The sequence below is a fragment of the Pelophylax lessonae genome (assembly GCF_965119305.1).
Source record: "Pelophylax lessonae genome assembly, chromosome: 10".
Taxonomy (NCBI): domain Eukaryota; kingdom Metazoa; phylum Chordata; class Amphibia; order Anura; family Ranidae; genus Pelophylax; species Pelophylax lessonae.
In genome coordinates, this window is record NC_138777.1 from 173127196 (window position 1) to 173151510 (window position 24315).

Here is a 24315-nt window from a genome sequence, read left to right on the forward strand (position 1 = left end):
GTCAAGCGAATGTAACATTCCCTAACATTTTCCAAAAATGACTATAAGAACATTTGAAAATAAGAGTTAAAAGAGAAGTATGGACTTGCTTTTTTTTTTTTTTTTAGAATCATACTTACCTAGGTGGATGCAGCATCAGTCCCCCGCCAGCTCTAACACTGAGAATTGAGCGATCTAACACCGCCGATCGCTCGGTTCTTGCAGCTCCCTGAACGGAGAGGTACTGACTGTCAGTCACTGCTGTCTGCTCTGCCCCCTCCTTGCTCACTGGAGTGCTGGGCTGTGGGGGGGGGGGGGGGAGCGGCCGGCTCAGGCTCTCAGTGGCAGTATTTGTAGCTTCTGACTTTTCATTTTTTCTGAAGGAGTCTGAAGCTCCTCTTTAACCATGGAGAAAATTCTAGCAAGGGCATAGACCTGTCCCTAGGAAAGAGGTCAAGAATACGTCCCTACAAGAGGAAAAGGGGGTTTAAATGTGCCTCTACAAAAAGTCAAAGTATGCACATGTTCATGTCACATAACAACAGTACACAACTGTTAAAAAATTCATAAATCTTTATTTATACATGGTAAAAACAATAAGTATATCACTCTGATAGATTGAATAGTCAATACATAGTGACAGGATTGGTACAATTACAGATAAAAATGCTGGAGCTACGCGTTTCGCATTATGCGCTTCCTCAGGGTCCAGCAAGGGAAAGTATGTAAACAAAGATTCTGTCTTTAATAATCTAAAGGTACATAAAACAGTTATTAGATTTATAAATATACACATATGTCTATAACATTTTTATTGTCAATTTGTTATTTTCAGCTCTCAACTGTATATTGCTTACATTGTTATCTTAGCCTTGAACACATCAATTTTATTCGAATTATTTCAGAATTATATAGGTAAATCAAATATAGATTTCCCACAGATATAGCTGGTTAATGTATTGGTTCATATACTGTAGATTCATTTAGATAACAAAGAGAAAAAGAGAAACTTTTCTACTTATTTATCTCCTTATTCTTTGCTTATCAAAGAGTCAAGGGACTACATCCCACAACTAGAAAGAGAAAACAGGAAAGGGTAAGAGGAGGAGAAAAGAGAAAGGGGATAAATGTGAAGACAAAATGAAAAAAAAAAAAAAAAAAAGGGAGATGATGTAGAGTGTGAATCACCACATAGCCCAAAGGGGGGGCAATGAGAGGGATAGGCTAGTTCCCCCGAATGCTATAGATCAAGAGACAGTCCATCCACAAAGGAGGCATGGAGGAGACCAAAAGATGAATGGCATACATAAAAAGCTATATTCACTACATTATAGAATGTAGATATGACATAATAAGGCATTAGATTGTCTTACCCTAATTAAGACGTCACAATGAATAGAGTTGAGTATACTTGTTTAATTTAAAATCAAGTTGTATGAAAGGGGGAGCCAAAAGCCCCTAAAATCAACAAAAAGAAAAAGACGAGTTTATATATATATATGGTTACTCCTTATCTAATTGCTTTGGTCAGGGGGATAGTAGTTTGAGTATTAAGAGTGGACACTTACCAGAGACTCGTTCTATAAAGTTTAAGTGTTAGGTGGTGTAAGAGTCATAAAAGACGTACACCAGTTTTTCATTTTGTCTTCACATTTATCCCCTTTCTCTTTTCTCCTCCTCTTACCCTTTCCTGTTTTCTCTTTCTAGTTGTGGGATGTAGTCCCTTGACTCTTTGATAAGCAAAGAATAAGGAGATAAATAAGTAGAAAAGTTTCTCTTTTTCTCTTTGTTATCTAAATGAATCTACAGTATATGAACCAATACATTAACCAGCTATATCTGTGGGAAATCTATATTTGATTTACCTATATAATTCTGAAATAATTCGAATAAAATTGATGTGTTCAAGGCTAAGATAACAATGTAAGCAATATACAGTTGAGAGCTGAAAATAACAAATTGACAATAAAAATGTTATAGACATATGTGTATATTTATAAATCTAATAACTGTTTTATGTACCTTTAGATTATTAAAGACCGAATCTTTGTTTACATACTTTCCCTTGCTGGACCCTGAGGAAGCGCATAATGCGAAACGCGTAGCTCCAGCATTTTTATCTGTAATTGTACCAATCCTGTCACTATGTATTGACTATTCAATCTATCAGAGTGATATACTTATTGTTTTTACCATGTATAAATAAAGATTTATGAATTTTTTAACAGTTGTGTACTGTTGTTATGTGACATGAACATGTGCATACTTTGACTTTTTGTAGAGGCACATTTAAACCCCCTTTTCCTCTTGTAGGGACGTAGTCTTGACCTCTTTCCTAGGGACAGGTCTATGCCCTTGCTAGAATTTTCTCCATTGTTTGTACATGGGGGCAGGTGCCATTATAATCTCTGATTAAAAAGACCCTAATCTCCCCCTCCATCCATACTGTCTCTCCTCTTTAACCACTTAAGGACCAAGCCTAATTCTGACACATGTTGTTTACAAGTTAAAATCAGTATTTTTCGCTAGTAGATTACTTAGAACCCACAAACATTGTGTGTATATATATATATATATATATATATATATATTAGCAAAGACTCTGGAGAATAAAATGGCGTTTCTTGCAATGTTTTATGTGTAGCACCCTACAGGTAGGTGCTAGGTAAATGTATAGTGGGCCTTGTCTGCCTAACAGCAGGGCTGTGATTTATTTAGTTAGGGTGTCAGGGCTTCCAGATGTGCCTGCTGAGGGGAGAAGTATCCCCACTGGCTCCTGTGAGAGGCTTCTCATAGGGCAGTGTGGGAAGCCCAATCAGGGGACACATCCAAGCTTGTAACTACCCCAGAAGGCAGATTATGCTGCAAAGGATTCTGGGAGTGGGTATAAGTTTGGGGGAGGTGCGTGACCCGGTGTCTTTGGCGGGAGCAGAGTCCCAGGAGGGAGACAATGGCTGTCTCTCCTCCTGTGTGAGGAAGTGGATGTCTCGGCGTGTCGCCTGAGAATCTAGAGAGAGAGCTGAGTTGAGCTGAGGGGATCCGGTGTGCCGAGAACCAGCAGAGAGCGAGAGGGGTTGAGTCCCAGGAAAGCCTACACGGGTCATGAGTACCGAGGATTGCCCCTGGGGGTCTGCCTGAAGTGTTAGAGGAGACCACTCCAGAGGAGGTTCTGGGATCCAGTGCCAGCTAGCTGAAAAGGGGGTACCTAGATTGAGGACCCTGAAGTAGTAAAGGGGGTACATAGTCAGTGGACCCTGAAGAGCTTGGGCGCCTGCAGTTTGGGCCCTGAATTGTGCAGAGTACCAGTTGAGAGTTGCAGCTATACAGTTATTCACAGCAAGCTACCTCAAGCCAGTGCCAGGCTGGAGAGAGTGGCCAGAGACTTTGCATTGCAGCAGTGTCAGTAGTTCTATGCTCCACAGTCCTGAGTCTTCTGGATCTAGAGTCGAGGATTCAGCACTTTTGTCAAGTTACAGTGTGTTCTAAGCGTCAGTGAGCGCTGGCTAGCGTTGGCTGGCGTAAAGGCAGCGTTAACAGACATTTTCCGGATAAAGTCCCAAACTGTATCTAGTTAAGCCTAAAGGAGTATTCCACTCATTCCCTTCTCCTATCCCCTTTATCTACAATAAAACCACAAAAAAAAGATGCCGGAGTTGTCAATGTCTCAGTTCTCACACCCAGGGTCGCAGCTCACATGGGCTGGAGAGGTAACCAGTAACAATGGCAGACCCACATCAGGCCACAGGCCTGGAAAACCTGCTACATATGTCACACGGTATTTGCACAACGGTCTTTCGAACAACTCTGGAGAATAAATTGGCTTTTTTTGCAATATTTTATGTCACATGGTATTTGCGCAGCGGTCTTTCAAACACAGTTTTTTTGGAAAAAAAAATGCACTTCACTGAATTTAAAAAAACTAAACAGTAAAGTTAGGCCAATTTTTATATGTATATTTTTAATGTATATTATGAAAGATGATGTCACGCCATGTAAATAGATACCTAACATGTTACAGTTTAAAATTGCACACACTCTTTGAGGTCCGGTTCACACTGATGCGATGCAGGAAGGCTGCGAACTCGCAGCCTGTTCCCGCATCGCACACGCACCCCCGGCAGTTCACACTGCCATATGCGATCCGCTGGGGGTGTCAATGTAATCTTAACGACACCCCCAGTTTGATCGCATATCGCAGTGCGATCGTGCAGTTCGCACAGGATCGGATCGCACAAGTGTGAACTGCTGTGCGATCCGATCCTGATGCGGCTGCAAAAATGCCTCCTGTGCGTGTTTGCTGCCGGTGCGATGCGAATTTAGCCATACAGTTTGTATGGCTAAACTCGCACCGCACAGCCGATCGCATGTAATGTTGGAGCAGTGCGCTCCGACATTACATGCGAACCCCGCACACGCACAAGTGTGAACCGGGGCTTAATGGCGACAAACTACGGTACTTAAAACTCTCCATAGGCGATGCTTTAAAAATGTTTAGAGGAGGTCTTTTGCTAGAATTATTGCTCTTGCTCTGACGATCGCAGTGATACCTCACATGTGTGGTTTGAACACCGTTTACATTTGCGGGCACGACTTATATATGCATTCTCCGAGCACACGGGGACGGGGGCGCTTTAAAAAAAAAAAAAATTCTATTTAGTTTATTTTATTTTTTATTTTTTTCACTGTTCCTTTAAAAAAAAAAAAAAAAGTGATTACTTTTATTGCTGTCTCAAGGAATGTAAACATCCCTTGTGACAGTAATAGTTACATAGTTACATAGTTACATAGTTAGTGAGGCTGAAAAAAGACACAAGTCCATCCAGTTCAACCTATGATGTGTGTGTGTGTTTGCTAACCGTACATTGTATACCCCTGTATGTTGTGGTCTTTAAGGTGTCCATCCAATAGTTTTTTGAAACTATCAAGGCTCCCCGCTGATACGACTGCTTGCGGAAGAGAATTCCACATCCTTACTACTCTTACAGTGAAGAACCCCTTACGCACTTTAAGGTTAAACCGCCTTTCCTCAAGTTTTAGTGAGTGGCCACGTGTCTTATTGTATTCCCTTACTCTGAATAGTTTGTTCCTTATGCTAGGGTCGCCAGTACAGTATTTGTACATTGATATCATATCCCCCCTCAATCGTCTCTTCTCCAGAGAGAATAAGTTCAGTGCTTGTAGTCTTTCCTCATAGCTGATGTCCTCCATTCCCCTAATTATTTTTGTTGCCCTTCTCTGGACTTTCTCCAGTTCCAGCACATCCTTCCTGAGGACCGGTGCCCAGAACTGGACAGCATACTCCAGATGTGGCCGGACCAGAGTTTTGTAGAGTGGAAGAATAATCTCTTTATTTCTGGAGTGAATCCCCTTTTTTATACAACCCAGTATTCTGTTGGCTTTGCTTGCAGCGGCTTGGCATTGCATGCCACTTCCAAGCCTGTTGTCTACCAGTACCCCCAGGTCCCTTTCCATCCGAGACTCACCCAGAGGTTCCCCCCCTAGTGAGTAGCTTGCTTTCTGGTTACTGGCCCCCAAGTGCATTACTTTACATTTTTCTACATTAAACCTCATCTGCCATGTAGTTGCCCACCCCGTTATTTTGTTCAGGTCTGCTTGCAAGATTTCCACATCCTGCATAGAAGATATTGGCATGCCTAATTTAGTATCATCTGCAAATACTGAGATTGTACTAGATATCCCCTCCTCTAGATCATTTATGAATAAATTAAACAGGATTGGTCCCAGGACAGAACCCTGGGGGACCCCACTTTCCACACCCGCCCACTCAGAGTACTCCCCATTAATCACCACCCTCTGGACTCTCCCCTGGAGCCAGTTCTCTATCCAGGTACTCACCTTATGGTCCATACCTACCTTCCTTAGTTTGTACAGTAAGCGTTTGTGGGGAACGGTGTCAAAGGCCTTTGCAAAGTCCAGATACACCACATCCACAGGCTTACCTTTATCTAAGTGGCAGCTCACTTCATCGTAGAAGGTTAATAGATTGGTTTGGCATGAACGATTTTTCATGAATCCATGCTGATTACTACTTATAATACCGTTTTCATTACTAAAGTCTTGTATGTGGTCCCTTATCATCCCCTCCAAAATTTTGCAGACTACTGATGTTAGGCTGACCGGCCTATAGTTACCCGGGATATATCTCGGCCCCTTTTTAAATATTGGTACCACGTTGGCTTTTTTCCAATCAGCTGGCACCATACCTGTCTGTAAACTATCCTTAAAGATCAAGAATAATGGTCTGGCAATCACCTGGCTGAGCTCATTAAGAACCCTTGGGTGCAAGCCATCCGGTCCCGGGGATTTATTTATGTTAAGTTTCTCTAGTTTAGCTCTAAGTCTATCCTCTGTTAGCCATGGCGGCACTTCCTGAGGTGTATTATTTAGTTCGGCCTCACAAGCAAGGTTCGTGTAGCCCCCCGATTCCTTTGTGAAGACTGAAGAAAAGAAATTATTTAACACTTCCGCCTTTTCTCTGTCCTCTGTGGCCATTTTTCCTTTATCATCTTTTATGGGGCCAATGTGTTCTGGCCTCGCTTTCTTACTGTTTATATACTTAAAGAACTTCTTGGGGTTCTTTTTACTCTCCTCCGCTATATGTCTCTCGTGTTCTATTTTAGCCGCCCTGATTTCATCTTTACATTTCTTATTACACTCTTTGTAGTGCTTAAATGCTGCCAATGACCCCTCAGTCTTGTATTTTTTGAAGGCCTTTTCTTTAGCTCTAATATACATTTTTATGTTGGAGTTTAGCCACCCAGGGTTTAGTTTTGCTCTTTTAAATTTATTTCCCTGTGGAATGCACTGGCCCACCCCCTTGTTAAGTATGCTCTTGAAGCACTCCCATTTTTCCTCCGTGTTCTTTGTTCCCAGGGTTCTATCCCATTTGATATTTTCTAGCAGCGAGCGCAGTTTAGGGAAATTGGCTCTTTTGAAATTCAGTGTCCTTATATTACCCTTGTGTTTCCTATTACTGTAATTAATACTGAAACCAATTGACCTATGGTCACTGTTCCCTAAGTTGTCCCGTATTTCTATATCCGTGAGCAGGTCTGTATTGTTGGTAATCAGTAGGTCAAGTACCGCATTGTTTCTTGTCGGTGCATTCACCATCTGACCCATGAAATTGTCCTGCAAAACATTTAGGAACTGCCTAGCCTTGGCTGAATGCGCGGTTCCTTCTGCCCAGTCTATATCAGGATAATTAAAGTCCCCCATTATAATGACATTTCCCATCCTTGCTGCCAATCCTATCTGTAACATGAGGTCCACCTCCCCCTCCTCCCTCTAGTTGGGGGGCCTATAGCATACGCCCAATATTACCTTCCCCACCGTGCCTTCCCTTTGAAGCTCTACCCATAGGGATTCTGCTTCGTCCATAGCTCCATTATTAATATCATCCCTCATATTTACCTGTATACTGTTCTTAATATACAAACATACCATAACATAATAGGCAGTGACAGGTCCCTTGTGAGAGTAATAGGTAGTGACAGGTGCTCTTTATGGAGGGATCTGGGGTCTAAAAGACCCCTAATCCCGCCTTTGCACTTAAAAGTATTCAAAATGTCAAAATCTGCATTTTTGAATAGTCATTTAAATTGGCGCCATCAGCAGCTGAGTAAACGGAAGATACGTTGTAGCGTTACTTCCGGGTTAGTAATTTGGAGACCCAATCCAAGCAGAATCCAGCTTTTTTCAGAACACTGACCAGACGGATGTGCAGAGGGTAGAGCGGCGGAAGGCAGCCTGAGGGGGGCTATCCCTGTGATAACGGCCGAATGGCTGCTGCCGATGTACAGGTACGTGTGGGAAGTGGCTAATAATAAATTACCAACCAGATGGCTTATGCTCAAAATGCTTTAAAGAATTTAGCCAGGTTATTTCTAAACTGTTATACCTAATCCTTATGGATAGCTTACGGACTGGAATTGTACCATCTGACTGGTGAAAAGATAGCATGGCCCCTATATTCAAAAAGGGCCAGGGCACATTCCTAGAAGCTACAGGCCAGTCAGCCAAACATCAATAGTATGTAAACAATTGGAAGGCATGGTAAGGGACTACATCCAAGAATTTGCTGATGAAAACAGTATTATTAGTAGCAACCAACATGGATTTGTGAAGGATTGTTCTTGCCAGACCAACGATTTAACACTCTATGATGAACGTAAGGTAATGCACTTGGAGGCTAAAAATGAATGCAGGTTACATGAAGGGAGAGAGCCTCTGAGGGAATGTAGGACAGAAAAAGATCTGGGTGGCCTAGTAGATCACAGGCTCAGCAATAGCATGCAATGCCAAACTGCAGCAAGCAAGGCTAGCAGACTACTATCTTGCATTAAAAAGGGTATCTACTCAAGAGAGTAAATTATAAATCTGCCACTGTACAAAGCTCTGATTTGGCCATATCTTGAATATGCCATCCAGCTCTGGTCTCAAATCATCAGGAAGAATGTGCAAAGAAGGACAACAAATCTGAAAAGGGAACTAGGGTACCTCAGTTATGAGGAACGGCTACACACACGCCTTATAGGAGATATGATTGCAATATATGAAATATCTAAATAGTGATTCTAGCATAGGGAAGAAACTATTAAGTCTGAGGTCGCTAAAGAAGACACATGGCCACTTGGTGAAGTTGGATGAGAAGTGGCTTAACCTTAAACGGTGTAGAGGATTCTTTACTGTTAGAGCAGGATGGATGTGGAGCTCCTTTCCACACTTGGTGGTGTCAGCAGGGAGGATCACTAATTTCAAAAAACTTTTAGATAGGCATCTGAGAGAACAATATACTGGAATTTTGAGAAATGGTAGGGAGATAAATACATATACATACATACACCCTCACTGGTTGAACTGGATGGACTGATGTTTTTATTTAACCTTACCAACTATCTAACCATGACATTACACAACATTATAATTATTCCTTACTTTTGCGCAGAGGATGAAACATTCGTAAAGCAAATGTTTTAATACAGTACTTTCTGACTGCTAATGCCACCCCCCACTCCAACTGTGTGTCCTTGAGGACTTTTTGGCTCAGAACTCTGTCTAATGCTATATCATCTTGCCTTGACAGTTCATTTTATTTTATGTAATGCTGCATCGTAATTTGTGTTTTGTTTGTATAATATCAAATGGCCCTCTTTCAACATTTAAAATGCAGTGATGCTCATTGTAAACCGCTCTTTGAATAGAATGCTACTGGGCATATCTGAGACAAGAGGGAAAATATGCAATATTAGACAAAGGATTAAAACTTCTGCATTCGCTTTGCCCGATTAATGTCAAAACAATTCTAAATGAAATCATTTTAATGCGAAGCAGTAGTGTGTTTTATTTGATACATTGTATGATTTATTACTACAGTGTTTATCTCTGAATGGTTTTATGTAACCTTTTACTACATCCTTGCTATTCTATTCTGTCATGAAAAAAAGTTCAGATTGGCAGATTTTATTCCAGTGACTGTGTGTATGTCAGATAGGTTGTTTGCATCCCACTCAACAGTTTTTGAGATAAAAATCAATTATTTGTATAGAAAGATTACGGTTCAAATACAAGCTACACACTCATGGAGTCTATTTATAAATATTTTCACACAAGATTCACACAACTTGCACACAGCATTCACACTTTTTTTATTTTATTTATTCCTAATTGAAAATATTTAAAACATTTTAAAAAGACTTGCATTAGGAAAAAAGAAATAGTAAAGTTTATTCCCCTTGCACCACTACTAAAAATGTTCTATTCGCATAGATAAAGAGCGATAAAAGTGTTTTCATATTAAATGGGCATTTATCTTAATTTTGTTATGAATCTGCATTTTATGACCAAAACAAATGACTCAATTTATTTGTTCTCTTTTATAGACCCCCTAAAATAACTTGCAATTATTACCAGGCAGAAGCCAATTAAATTTTTTATGGATAAATAGCCTGTGTGATAATCATTGTGAATTGACTTATAGTCAAACTTTCTTTAAAAATCAATAAAGTATGTGTATGTGGGAAAATCAGCTGATTTGTTTCAGAATTGCCTTCAGTAAACTGAAAAATCTAATTTTAAAAAACAAAAGCAAGTAAAACTTTATGCGCAATTGAGCATGTTGATAAGAATATTTGCTTTAAAGCCTGACTGGAGTTGAATAAAAATAATATACAGTGCCTTGCAAAAGTTTTCGGCCCCCTTGAACTTTGCGACCTTTTGCCACATTTCAGGCTTCAAACATAAAGATACAAAACTGTAATTTTTTGTGAAGAATCAACAACAAGTGGGACACAATCATGAAGTGGAACGAAATTTATTGGATATTTCAAACTTTTTTAACAAATAAAAAACTGAAAAATTGAGCGTGCAAAATTATTCAGCCCCCTTAAGTTAATACTTTGTAGCGCCACCTTTTGCTGCGATTACAGCTGTAAGTCGCTTGGGGTATGTCTCTATCAGTTTTGCACATCGAGAGACTGAAATTTTTGCCCATTCCTCCTTGAAAAACAGCTCGAGCTCAGTGAGGTTGGATGGAGAGCATTTGTGAACAGCAGTTTTCAGTTCTTTCCACAGATTCTCGATTGGATTCAGGTCTGGACTTTGACTTGGCCATTCTAACACCTGGATATGTTTATTTGTGAACCATTCCATTGTAGATTTTGCTTTATGTTTTGGATCATTGCCTTGTTGGAAGACAAATCTCTGTCCCAGTCTCAGGTCTTTGCAGACTCCATCAGGTTTTCTTCCAGAATGGTCCTGTATTTGGCTCCATCCATCTTCCCATCAATTTGAACCATCTTCCCTGTCCCTTCTGAAGAAAAGCAGGCCCAAACCATGATGCTGCCACCACCATGTTTGACAGTGGGGATGGTGTGTTCAGGGTGATGAGCTGTGTTGCTTTTACACCAAACATAACGTTTTGCATTGTTGCCAAAAAGTTTGATTTTGGTTTCATCTGACCAGAGCACCTTCTTCCACATGTTTGGTGTGTCTCCCAGGTGGCTTGTGGCAAACTTTAAAAGACACTTTTTTATGGATATCTTTAAGAAATGGCTTTCTTCTTGCCACTCTTCCATAAAGGCGAGATTTGTGCAGTAAACGACTGATTGTTGTCCTTTGGACAGAGTCTCCCACCTCAGCTGTAGATCTCTGCAGTTCATCCAGAGTGGTCATGGGCCTCTTGGCTGCATCTCTGATCAGTCTTCTCCTTGTATGAGCTGAAAGTTTAGAGGGACGGCCAGGTCTTCGTAGATTTGCAGTGGTCTGATACTCCTTCCATTTCAATATTATCACTTGCACAGTGCTCCTTGGGATGTTTAAAGCTTGGGAAATCTTTTTGTATCCAATTCCGGCTTTAAAATTCTCCACAACAGTATCTCGGACCTGCCTGGGTGTTCCTGGTTCTTCATGATGCTCTCTGTGCTTTAAACGGACCTCTGAGACTATCACATTGCAGGTGCATTTATACGGAGACTTCATTACACACAGGTGGATTCTATTTATCATCATTAGTCATTTAGGTCAACATTGGATCATTCAGAGATCCTCACTGAACTTCTGGAGGGAGTTTGCTGCACTGAAAGTAAAGGGGCTGAATAATTTTGCACGCCCAATTTTTCAGTTTTTTATTTGTTAAAAAAGTTTGAAATATCCAATAAATTTTGTTCCACTTCATGATTGTGTCCCACTTGTTGTTGATTCTTCACAAAAAATTACAGTTTTATATCTTTATGTTTGAAGCCTGAAATGTGGCAAAAGGTCGCAAAGTTCAAGGGGGCCGAATACTTTCGCAAGGCACTGTACACTATATTGTCAAAAGTATTGGGACGCCTGCCTTTACTCGCCCAAGAATTTTAATGGCATCCCAGTCTTAGTTCATAGGGTTCAATATTGAGTTGGTCCACCTTTTGCAGCTATAACAGCTTCAACTCTTCTGGGAAGGCTGTCCACAAGGTTTAGGAGTGTGTCTATGGGAATTTTTGACCATTCTTCCAGAAGCGCATTTGTGAGGTCAAGCACTGTTGTTAATTGAGAAGGCCTGGCTCACAGTCTGAGCTCTAAATCATCCCAAAGGTGTTCTATCAGGTTGGGGTGCAGGCCAGTCCAGTTCCTCCACCCGAAAACTTACTCATCCATGTCTTTATGGACCTTGCTTTGTGCACTGATGCAAATAATTTGATGGAGGGGGGATTATGGTGTGGGGTTGTTTTTCAGGGTTTGGGTTTAGCCCCTTAGTTCCAGTGAAGGGAACTCTTAAGGTCTTAGCATGCCAAGACATTTTGGACAATTTCATGCTCCCAACTTTGTGGGAACAGTTTGGGGATGGCCTCTTCAAGTTCCAACATGACTGTGCGCCAGTGCACAAACAAAGTTCATAAAGACATGGAGGAACTCGACTGGCCTGCACAGAGTCCTGACTTCAACCTGATAGAACATCTTTGGGATGAATTAGAGCAGAGACTGCGATCCAGGCCTTTTTGTCCAACATCAGTGCCTGACCTCACATATGCGCTTCTGGAAGAATGTTCAAACATTCCTATAGACTCATTTTGGACAGCCTTCCTAGAAGAGTTGAAGCTGTTATAGCTGCAAAGGGTGGGCCAACTCAATATTGAACCCTATGGACTAAGACTGGGATGTCTTAAAGTTAATGTTTGTGTAAAGGCAGGTGTCCCAATACTTTTGATAATATAGCGTATATAAATTCTGGGTGTAACAAAACAGTAAGCGCTTATGCCTCATTTCCACTGAGTAGTACGGTACGGTTTGGTTCAGTACGGTACGGTTCGGAACTGTACACCTTGCGTTTCCACTGCCAATAGTACCCTTTCATGATAGGCATGGTGTAGCAGGAAAGCTGTGATAGACGATTCTCTGTCAACCAATCAAAGTTCTGCAGAGTGTAGCTCCACCCTGTTGGTACGGTACTAATGTGCTTGGTACCCCAACGAAAGGGTCCCAAAAAAGTGGTACGGTACGGTTCGGAATTAGGGTACCATTCACAATGGAAACGGCATAAATAGCGTACCGTACCGAACCAAACCGTACCAGAAAGCTCAGTGGAAACGAGCCATTAGTGTCTTACCAATGGTTTTGTTTGTAAGGCTCCTCAAGCCTGAGCAGAAAAGTCTGTGTGCAGTAACAGGCCTGCAGATAAAGACCTCTGCCCTCTATGTGAAAGCCTTATTCTCTCTGCAGAGGTCCCTCGCAGCTCTGCAGTCTGCAGTGAACATTGAGGGTGAGCATTGATGATTGTGGAGCTTTAGCTGTCACTAAGGAAGAAGGTTTTTTGGACCACTGCAGAAAACCCATTACTTTCACAAAGAATGCAGCAATATTTAATCTATAATGAACTATGCTCCAATGTCAGAATCCAACACAGTCTGCTTTAATTTCCCTATGTATGTAGGCACAAAGTGTAACTTTATGATTACAACTCTATAAATTATAGTGTTTCTAAAATGAAAAAATAAACTGTAAGCATCAGTAGCGTCTAAGGTGCCAAAACTAGGGATGTGATCTCCGTAGATACTTTCTGACCCCAGTGTGAGAGTTAAGACTGCACAGACACAGTTCTAGTATGTGTAGTATGTAGCTTATATTGGGTGTTCATGGCTTGCCTTGTTATACCGATCTGGCTTAAAATTTTTCTTATCTGTCTAACAGCAACCACTCTCATGATGGTAATTATCAGCATACGTCCCACATGCTGAGCCTGCTGCCTCTTGCTGTTCTGTTTTCCTGCTTTAGCTTTGAGTAGGGCTTGTCTTTCTGACAGTTGTAAAGGTTTGTCTCCAACTTCATGATGAAATGGAGGTTTTCTAAAACACATAATGCACCTTATTATGTTTTCTTGTTCCAACCCATCATGAATGTTTAGAAAACAAACCTTATGATTGGTATGAAATAAAAAAACTATAGACACTTCTTATTTCTAAGCTTTGGACTATATAAGTAATCAGTATATTTTGTAATGTAGCACTGCCTTACATTTTCCATGCACATAGCTTATATGCACTTTCTGCAAAGAACAACAGGGCCATCACTAGGGCACATAGAAAACAATTGTTTCCTATGTGCCCTGTCCACACTACAATGCTGCGGTGATGTGCAATGCAGACATGCTGCATTTTTCAGCAGTATATTGGATGGCACTGCAAGTCTATGCATGACAACTCATGATTACAGCAGGCTTCTGTGAAGAGACTTAAATGATGTGTACATTTGTACACTCGATTAAGGCTGGTTTTACACGGTTCAAATCTTGGCGGCTCAGCAGGAACTAAGATTCGAACCGTTAATAGGCAGGCTGAATGTACCAAGTTGATTGATCAACTTGAGTACAACCAGCCTACCAGATTCTCTTGCGGATTCTCCTACAGGCAAAACTACGTAGGTCTATGTCGCTCGCCTGAAGGAAGCTAGGGGGCGAGCACGCGCCAGCGGCGGCGCGCTCCCATCCCTGCTTGTCAGCGGGGAACCAGATGCCTGTGTCAGGCGGCTCCGATTGCCGCCTGACACCCGCGATCGTTCCCCGCTGAGAGAAGGATGGTCGGCTGTTGTAAACACAGCCAGCCAATCGTCCTTCTCCCTGGGATGATCACAGAGATCATGTGATCCTTCTATATAGGATCACTTGTCTCTATGATCATTTCACAAGCCACGCCCCCCCCCACAGTTAGAATCACTCCCCTAGGCTCACACTTAACCCCTTGATCATCCACAGGGTTAACCCCTTCCCTGCCAGTGTCATTATTACAGTAACACTGCATATTTTTAGCACTGATTACTGTAGTAATGTCACTGGTACCCCCAAAAGTGTCAAAAATGTCAGTTAGGGGTCCGATCTGTCCGCCGCAATGTCGCAATCCCGCAAAAAATAGCAGATTGCTGCCATTACTAGTAAAAAAAACAATAAAAATTACATAAATCACGCCCATAGTTAGTAGCTGCGATAACTTTTGCACAAACCAATCAAAATACGCTTATTGCAATTTTTTTTACCAAAAATATGTAGCAGAAAACAAATTGGCCTAAAATGTTAAAAAATTTAGATTTTTACATTTTTTTTTTTTGAAAATTTCCTATAGCAGAATGTGGAAAATATTGTTTTTTTTTTAAAAAAATTGTCGCTCTTTTTTTGTTTATAGCGCAAAAAATAAAAATCGCACAGGTGATCAAATACCACCAAAAGAGAGCTCTATGTTAATACTTAAAATGGTAGGTAAATCTGTAAATAAAAGTCCCCCTGCAAGTTAATGTCATAATGTGCTAGTATGCACTGCATACTAGCACATTATCAGAGGCTTACCTTTTAATTGAAGGCCTCCAGTGGCACACTGTCACAGCTCCTGGCGCTTCCATCTCCTCCCGGCTGGCTGAGAAGCTCGCGATTTGAAAACAGGAAGTCCCCATACCGCTGCCAGAACACAGCTCTGTATACTGTACAGGTCCCTCTCAAAAAATTAGCATATTGTGATAAAGTTCATTATTTTCTGTAATGTACTGATAAACATTAGACTTTCATATATTTTAGATTCATTACACACAACTGAAGTAGTGCAAGCCTTTTATTGTTTTAATATTGATGATTTTGGCATACAGCTCATGAAAACCCCAAATTCCTATCTCAAAAAATTAGCATATCATGAAAAGGTTCTCTAAACGAGCTATTAACCTAATCATCTGAATCAACTAATTAACTCTAAACACCTGCAAAAGATTTCTGAGGCTTTTAAAAACTCCCAGCCTGGTTCATTACTCAAAACCGCAATTATGGGTAAGACTGCCGACCTGACTGCTATCCAGAAGGCCATCATTGACATCCTCAAGCAAGAGGGTAAGACACAGAAAGAAATTTCTGAACGAATAGGCTGTTCCCAGAGTGCTGTATCAAGGCACCTCAGTGGGAAGTCTGTGGGAAGGAAAAAGTGTGGCAGAAAACACTGCACAACAAGAAGAGGTGACCGGACCCTGAGGAAGACTGGGGAGAGGGAAATGCCAAAATGCCTGAAGTCCAGTGTCAAGTACCCACAGTCAGTGATGGTCTGGGGTGCCATGTCAGCTGCTGGTGTTGGTCCACTGTGTTTTATCAAGGGCAGGGTCAATGCAGCTAGCTATCAGGAGATTTTGGAGCACTTCATGCTTCCATCTGCTGAAAAGCTTTATGGAGATGAAGATTTCATTGTTCAGCACGACCTGGCACTCACTGCTCACAGTGCCAAAACCACTGGTAAATGGTTTACTGACCATGGTATTACTGTGCTCAATTGGCCTGCCAACTCTCCTGACCTGAACCCCATAGAGAATCTGTGGGATGCTGTGAAGAGAAAGTTGAGAGACGCAAGACCCAACACTCTGGATGAGCTCAAGGCCGCTATCGAAGCATCCTGGGCCTCCATAACACCTCAGCAGTGCCACAGGCTGATTGCCTCCATGCCACGCCGCATTGAAGCAGTCATTTCTGCAAAAGGATTCCCGACCAAGTATTGAGTGCATAACGGAACATAATTATTTGAAGGTTGACTTTTTTTTGTATTAAAAACACTTTTCTTTTATTGGTCGGATGAAATATGCACATTTTTTGAGATAGGAATTTTGGGTTTTCATGAGCTGTATGCCAAAATCATCAATATTAAAACAATAAAAGGCTTGCACTACTTCAGTTGTGTGTAATGAATCTAAAATATATGAAAGTCTAATGTTTATCAGTACATTACAGAAAATAATGAACTTTATCACAATATGCTAATTTTTTGAGAGGGACCTGTATATAGTTTATGCTACATACAGTTTACACAATGCTAATAGCTAGCCAGCTTGGCCCACATGGACTATTTAAAGTGAAATAAAGTTGTGGGGTGTGGGGGACAGAGTTTTCAATTGAATCTACCCCTAGAAAGTACCGCCCCCCTTATACAACAACCATGAAACTGAATGGGACTTTAGATGTACATTCTAGTATATATTAATCACCAACTCACAATATATATATATATATATATATATATATATATATAAACAATTCTTAAAGTTTTATTCAATATCATAATGGTTAAAATACATATGTTTAAAGCATATTCACACATGCAATGGCCATGCCAATCTCTCTTTAGGTCTTGGGATCTAGTGTATTGGCCAATACACTGGATCCCAAGGCCTAAAGAGAGATTGACATGGCCGTTGCATGTGTGAATATGTATTAAACATATGTATTTTAACCATTATGATATTGAATAAAACTTTAAGAATTATATATTTATCTTGTGAGTTGGTGATTAATATACCCTGGAATGTACATCTAAAGTCCCATTCAATTTAATGGTTGTTGTATATTTTGGAAGAGAAAGTATACCTGGAGCTTGGCTTTAAACTAAAAGAAAAGTCAGATAGAAGTGTTGACCATTTCCTACCCTATGTAAGGAAACAAAGGCTTGGTCTCAAATATTTTGAGTCACTAACCTAGAAAAAATATGCAGATAATGACTTTTCTTTTAATTTTTCTCTGATTTCTCAGGAAGTACTGAAACCAGAGGGTCAGCATAATAAGCTACTTTCAGAGGAGGATCAGCAATAGCAACCGCTATAATTCTCTTAGAAAATGTTTATTTTATTATTATGTTTTTGGTTTAAATCATTTGTGTCCTCTGTAATTGCAGTTCTGGACTTTAAAGCAGAATGAGCCAGTAGCTCATTCCTTTCCATGTAGTAACCCAAAGGGGTTCATTCACCTTGTCCACTCTTTTCTTGGGAGCAAGAGTAGAACTGATCCTACCTACTGCAATAACATTGTAATAGGCATGTCTTGATATTAGATTATATATAAGGAAGTCTCTTTATCAAAACGGATATTTTGTATCAAAGGGTAACTCTACCTTAGTTGGGAAAAATATAGCGTATACAATTTCAACATAAATCATAATATGATTGAATGTTATTAAAATTACCTTTCCTTTTCAATCTGCAGCTGTTGTAGTTTTCTGAAAATGCAATGCAATATGGCTACCTGGAGCTGTTCTGTACACAGAATGTGTACTGACCACACCTCCAGAAACATCATTTCCTGCTTGTGTCATTGGCTCCCCAATTTTCCCAGAAGTCTGTCTAAGATACAAGTCAGGTTTCTGGCATCCCCTGCAACAAAAATGTCATTTTTGGTGAGATACTCCAAATAGGAACACGTCTAAAGGGATGCAGGCCCAGCAGATTTCCTTATTAGAGCCCTGCAGCTGCCACAGCTGGTAGATAATTATGAAACCACTCCCTTTTGACCCACTCAGCACAGAGAAACAAACAGTGATTTCTTCTGAATAACAAAAGGTAGGAATCTGCAACAAGGTTTGTTAAAATCTCTGCAATGTACAGAGATCACCCAGAGGGGAAGGTTTATTCTCAACAAAAGTGGGGTTACGCTATGAAGACAATATATCATAAGAATGTTGGAACTGTCATGGTTATATTTGATTTTTTTGTTGTAGAGAAGGCGCCTTAAACTGGTGGCCCTCCAGCTGTTGGAGAACCACAATTCCTATGAGGCATTGCAAGGCCGACAGTTACAAGCATGACTCCCACAGGCAGAGGCATGATGGGACTTGCAGTTCTGCAACAGTTTGAGACCCCTGTTGTAGAGAGAGCTGGTCAAGGAATGGAATCCTGATCTCATCTTCACTAATTATTGGGTCACTGTACTGGAAGAAGCCTGTATTAGGGATCGACCGGTTATCAGCAAGGATGATATATCGCGGGCCGATATGCACTTTCCCCGATATATCGGTATAAGCCCCGGAGGTTACCAATATTGCCGATATTACTCTATGTAATATTAGTGTATGTAAAATCCTAGAATCCACTTTATTAGTGTTTTATATAATGTCCAGTGTGTGTTTTTGTAATCTAATAGTGTGAAATACCTTAATTACATCACCGCTTGGCCCTTCCATGACTCCCAGCTGTCAGTGGGGGAGGAGAGAAGGACAGCAGAGCAGGAGATATAACAAAGGTATTTCACACTATTCTAATCTAATACCCAACGCTTCTGTATACACTTCAGAGGGGAGAGGCTGAGATCCTCCTCTGACAACTATGAGAGGAGAAAACAGCAGAGTGGGAGATTAGCGAGGAGAGCCCGGAGCAGCGATGTAATGAAGGTATTTCCCACTATTCTAATCGAATACCCGGCACTTCTGTGTACACTGCAGAAGGGAGGGGCTGAGATCCACCTCTAACAGCTATGAGGGGAGGAAACAGCAGAGTGGGAGATTAGCGAGGAGAGCCCGGAGCAGCGATGTAATGAAGGTATTTTCCACTATTCTATTACAAAAACACACACTGGACATTATATAAAACACTAAGAAAGTGGGTTCTAGGGTTTTAATGACACTAAACTATGTTCACATGGGATTCCTGGCAGGCAGGAAGGTAAGGGAAGACCACACATTACAACTAAAAGACCTACCCCACATGTTCAGTACCAGATTTGTGTCAAAAATGTTCTTTATTTTTCAAAACTTTAAATGTACAAAATATCGGCCCATATCGACCGATACCGATATGCAATGGCAAAAATATTGGTCGATTCCTAGCCTGTATATATTAGGTGTGAGAACACTTGACATGCACATACTTGTTCCAGATCAATGACACACCAAGTAGTCAAGCAAGGATAAGGATGGTACCCTAGGTGTGAACCTTCCAAAAAAAAGTCAGCAATAGCAGCTTCCATATTTCTGCCCTGATCTCATCTGCAACGTGTTTACCTATTTGCTTTTTTAACAATATTATTGTTTTTCCTATTGCAGACCAAGAAATCGAGTCCTGTAAACTGTAGGCCTGTGTGTGAAGACCGATCCAACTGAACCCGCTTCTATTCGCTCATCTAATTCACACTCTTACTGTGATATCATTAAAGTCAATGAGACACAAGCCTTAATAGTGTGATTATTTACCCCAAACAATAGGCACTAGAAATAATGAAAGAGAGGAGAACCACCCTAATCATTTCATTAAGAGCTTAGCTTAAAACCATTTATTGATTTGTTTTTCCATTAATCTGAGACAGCCAATGACCTATCACTTTGAGAAACACTACAGCCAGAAAACTGTCAGCATAAAAGACAGCCATCAGAGAGGCATAGAGAAGAGAACTCCTACAGGCCTCTTTGGGGAAACATCACAACCCCCATCATTCACAGTAAAAACACTAAAAAGATGAATATGTTATGGAAAACTTGGAACAAAGTGTGGACAAGTTACGCTGACCACAGTTCAATTTTTGGGAAGATTCTTTGACGATTATTCTATAAATAATGTTTATTAAAATAATCATTGCTGAAGAAATGGCATGAACCCTTTTAATATAATTTAATGGCAGTCATTCTATTGTACAGTAATTGTTCATCCTTATTAAGTTCTGTCTGAACAGTAGGAGATAACATTTAGCTTCACGCTAGTCTATTCTCTGAAAAGCAAGCTATGTTGGAATGATTTTCAGAGTGCGGCTAAGCAGCCAGTGGCAGGTGTTCAGGAGGTGATCCTGCCACCCCATGAATGATTTTTTTTTTCTTACAGTGGGACTTATGTACCACAACCTAAAGCCAAGCATTTGGACTGAAGTTGAGGCGCAGCCCCTTTTATTTGATTGGACAAGTCTTGGCAGGTGGTGCCGCCGGTTAGCTCGCCATGTTGTGGTAAACTTGCTGCTACATAAGAACAGTCCCCTCCGCCTGTATTGTAGACTTTAAAGCGGAGTTCCGGCCACAAAATCGACATGATCGATTTTGGGCCATCCGCTTGCTTTTGGTCACCTGAAAAAGAAATGGATGGTTACGATTTTTTTTTTTTTTGTTTACTTACCTTATTATTGAAGAGAAATATACTCACCTTTCTTGCACTTCCTCCCTCTGTGGCCGCGGCCCGTGCTGTCACTTCCTCTTTGCATTGATTCCTGGGAGCTGAACGTCATCGCTCCCAGGAATCAATACGCCGGCACCGGCCCCGCTCGTCACTTCCGATGTGGTGCCTCATTCCCTGCTAAACAGCTTCTGGGCATGCCCAGAAGCTGTGGAGGGATGACGCGCCCGCACCGGAAGTGATGAGCGGGGCCGGTGCAGGCGCATTTTGGGAGAAGAGGACGCAGAAGAGGACGCGCTGGCTTCAGCTGCCCACATCCGAGATGGCAGCGCTGGAGAAGAAGTTTTCAAGGTAAGTATTTTTTCTAAAAGGTAAGTGCGACCCGGGACAGTACAGAGGCTATCCATTGTGGAATGTACTAGCCCTGACTGTCCCGGGGGGTATTTTTATTGAAAATACATTTTCGTGTGCGGAACTCCGCTTTAAGTGGGTGGTGGGGGTAGGAAAACCGCAGCTCAGCTTTCTGTTTTTTATGCCCACCCAGTCTCCCATGGGAAATGGCCTGGTGGGTGGGGGTGCTTTAGGACAGAGGGGCTCATAGTAATGGGGACAAGGGCCTCTTCCCCACAACCCAGGGCGGTGGTTGTGGGGGTCTGTGGGCAGAGGGCTTATCAGAATCGGAAAGCCCCTTTTAACAAGGGCCCCCCCTCCCCATGTCAATGAGTATAAGGTACATTGTACTCCTACCCATTCACCAAAAAAAGTCTCAAAAAGAATTAAAAACACACACAGTTTTTCACAATTCCTTTATAAAAAAAAAAACAATGTCCCCCGATCCATCGTCAATTAGGACGCCCGCCGCCACTGCCGGACCTGAAAAAAGAAGAAAGAATTTGTGTTCAAAATTGATTGATGGGCACCGCAGTGCTCAAAAACCACACAAGTCCTTTCCTGCACAATACTATATTGTCAAAAGTATTGGGACATCTGCCTTTACACGAACATGAACTTTAATGGTTACAGTGTTAGTTCGTAGGGTTCAGTATTGAGTTGGACCACCCTTTGCAGCTATAACAGCTTCAACTCTTTTGGGAAGGCTGTCCACAAGGTTTAGGAAAATGTCTATGGGAATGTTTGACCATTCTTCCAGAAGCGCATTTGTGAGGTCAGGCACTGATGTTGGACGAGAAGGCCTGGCCCGCAGTCTCCCCTCTAATTCATCCAAAAATGTGTTTTATCAGGTTGAGGTCAGGACAGTCAAGTTCCTACTCCCCAAACTCGCTCATCCATGTCTTTATGGACCTTGCTTTGTGTACTGGTCCAAATCATTTGGTGGAGAGGGGATTATGGTGTGGGGTTGTTTTTCAGGGGTTGGGCTTGGCCCCTTAGTTCCAGTGCAGGGAACTCTTAAGGCATCAGCATAGCAAGACATTTTAGACAATTTCATGCTCGCAACTTCGGGATGGCCCCTTTCTGTTCCAACATGACTGCGCAGCATTGCACAAACAAGGTCCTTAACGACATGGATGAGTGAGTTTCAGGTGGAGGAACTTGACTGGCCTGATCTCAACCCGATAAAACACCTTTGAGATGAATTAGAGTTTAGACTGCGAGCCAGGCCTTCTTGTCCAACATCAGTGCTTGACCTCACAAATGGGCTTCTGGAAGAGTGGTCAAACATTCCTATTCAAAACCGTACTAGGTGAAACTGCTCCAAGGCAACCTGCAGGGATCCCTGGCTGCTGTGAAGACTCAGGTGCCTGCTTGGTCCGCTGCCAGATGAACATGTAGAAAGGAAAGGATTGGCATCACTTCCAAGGATAAAAACAATTTCTTTATTTCACATCCATAAAAAATTCAGCATGACACACACAATACACAATGTTCAGCAAACGCGTTTCACACTCCTGTGCTTCATTATTGCTGGGTGCCCCCAGTATGCACACTCCCTATAACCGCCGGCAAACAGGTGATAAAATCCAATGGGATAAAATCCTCCACAGGATGCGCGTTCTTAACCCATATAGCACCAGTCACCATCATGTTTGCTTATAAAAACACTAATGACATGAATCAAAAACAATAGTGTGCTAATAGGTATAAACATCATTAAAGAAAGATGATGAAGAAAAACATTCCAAACAAAAAGGGGAAAAAAAAAAAGCTGAGAAGGGGCTTAGTGCCGGTTCACACTGAAGCGGCACGACTTCGGGGGGCGACCTGTGAAGTCGCGTGCACCGCTGTGCACCGCGACTTCGGCGCGACTTGCAGGGACTTCACATAATTGAAGTCTATGCAAGTCGCTCCGAGGTCGCCCCAAAGTAGTACAGGACCCTTTTTCTAAGTGTGAGCGACTTGTGTCACTCCTATTAGAACGGGTCCTGTACTACTCAATGGACCGCGACTTGTCAGGCTGACAAGTCGCCTGACAAGTCGCGGCAGTGTGAATGGGCTCTTAAAGACCAACCTTATGCCCATGAGTGCAAATAGACTCCATAAATTAAACCCCGCTGATAATCCCACTGACGGTGTAAAAAAAAAAAGAAAAAATATCAGTAAAAGTACAGAGTTGTTATAAAAAAAAGGAGTATGTATATGAAAAATATATAAACCCATAATAAATCTGTTATAAATCTCATCTGTGATTATAGTTAATGGTAGCTGGTGACTCAGATCTGCAACTATAAACTCATGTAATAGGTTGGTAAGTGAGGTGTGTTGTTTTTTTTCTTTTCATTTTTGGCGTATTATTGGCTATCCTGCCCCTCCCTCCTGCTCTTTACACCAATCTCTGGTACATATGGGACATTACATTATCCCCCTTTAATGATTTTTGTTAATGTTCGGCGGTGTGATCTCCTGTGTGTGTTCATGTACGCATACAGGACACGCTATTTACTTTTCTTTATGTGTGGGATTATTTAATATATATATATATATATTTTTGTCATAGTAGGTGCATAGATATTATTCCAATAGTTAAATAAATTTACATAATCGTTGTAGGGATTAGATGAGTTTATAGTTGAACGCACCCTTGGTCCACATTGTTGACCTTACTGGATGGTTTTGATCTTTTTCTTTTCCTTTTTCTACTTTGGGTCGTGGGTTGGGGACCTGGGCACTTTTCACATGTGTTGCACTGCCCCCTAGAGGACTGCTGAAGAATTACACTTTTGGATTCCCCTGGGTTACCCTTAGCAACGGCTTGCAGAAACCGTAATACTTTAAGTTCTTGGCTCAGTCAATGATCAGTCTAGAGGTTGTTGTTTTGTTGTTTTATTTATATTGGGATAGGAGAAGGGATGAGTGGGATACTCCAACTGTTAACTATTCACACTTCAGAGGACTTCTAACTTGAAAATGCGGCAAGGCCGCTACTTCATCCTGCCACTTGAATAAAGAGGAGGTAAGTGTTCCTATATGATTTCTCTTCAGGGTACTCCCCCAGTACCCCCTTTCTCTGTA

The 24315-nt window shown here is 41.4% G+C and overlaps 1 protein-coding gene across 3 annotated transcripts in view; it reads left to right on the forward strand.

The window, feature by feature from the left end:
* The window catches only part of MACROD1 (mono-ADP ribosylhydrolase 1), a 1305057-nt gene extending 1285137 nt beyond the window's left edge, over nucleotides 1-19920 (forward strand). For 2 of the 3 annotated variants that reach the window (XM_082270229.1, XM_082270230.1), the window contains one exon: nucleotides 19797-19920. In XM_082270229.1, the coding sequence (XP_082126355.1) occupies nucleotides 19797-19825 (29 nt within the window). In that variant the 3' untranslated portion in view covers nucleotides 19826-19920. The remainder of the gene's footprint in view (nucleotides 1-19796) is intronic. The other variant, XM_082270231.1, reaches the window with a different exon arrangement.
* Nucleotides 19921-24315: the final 4395 nt, after the last annotated feature.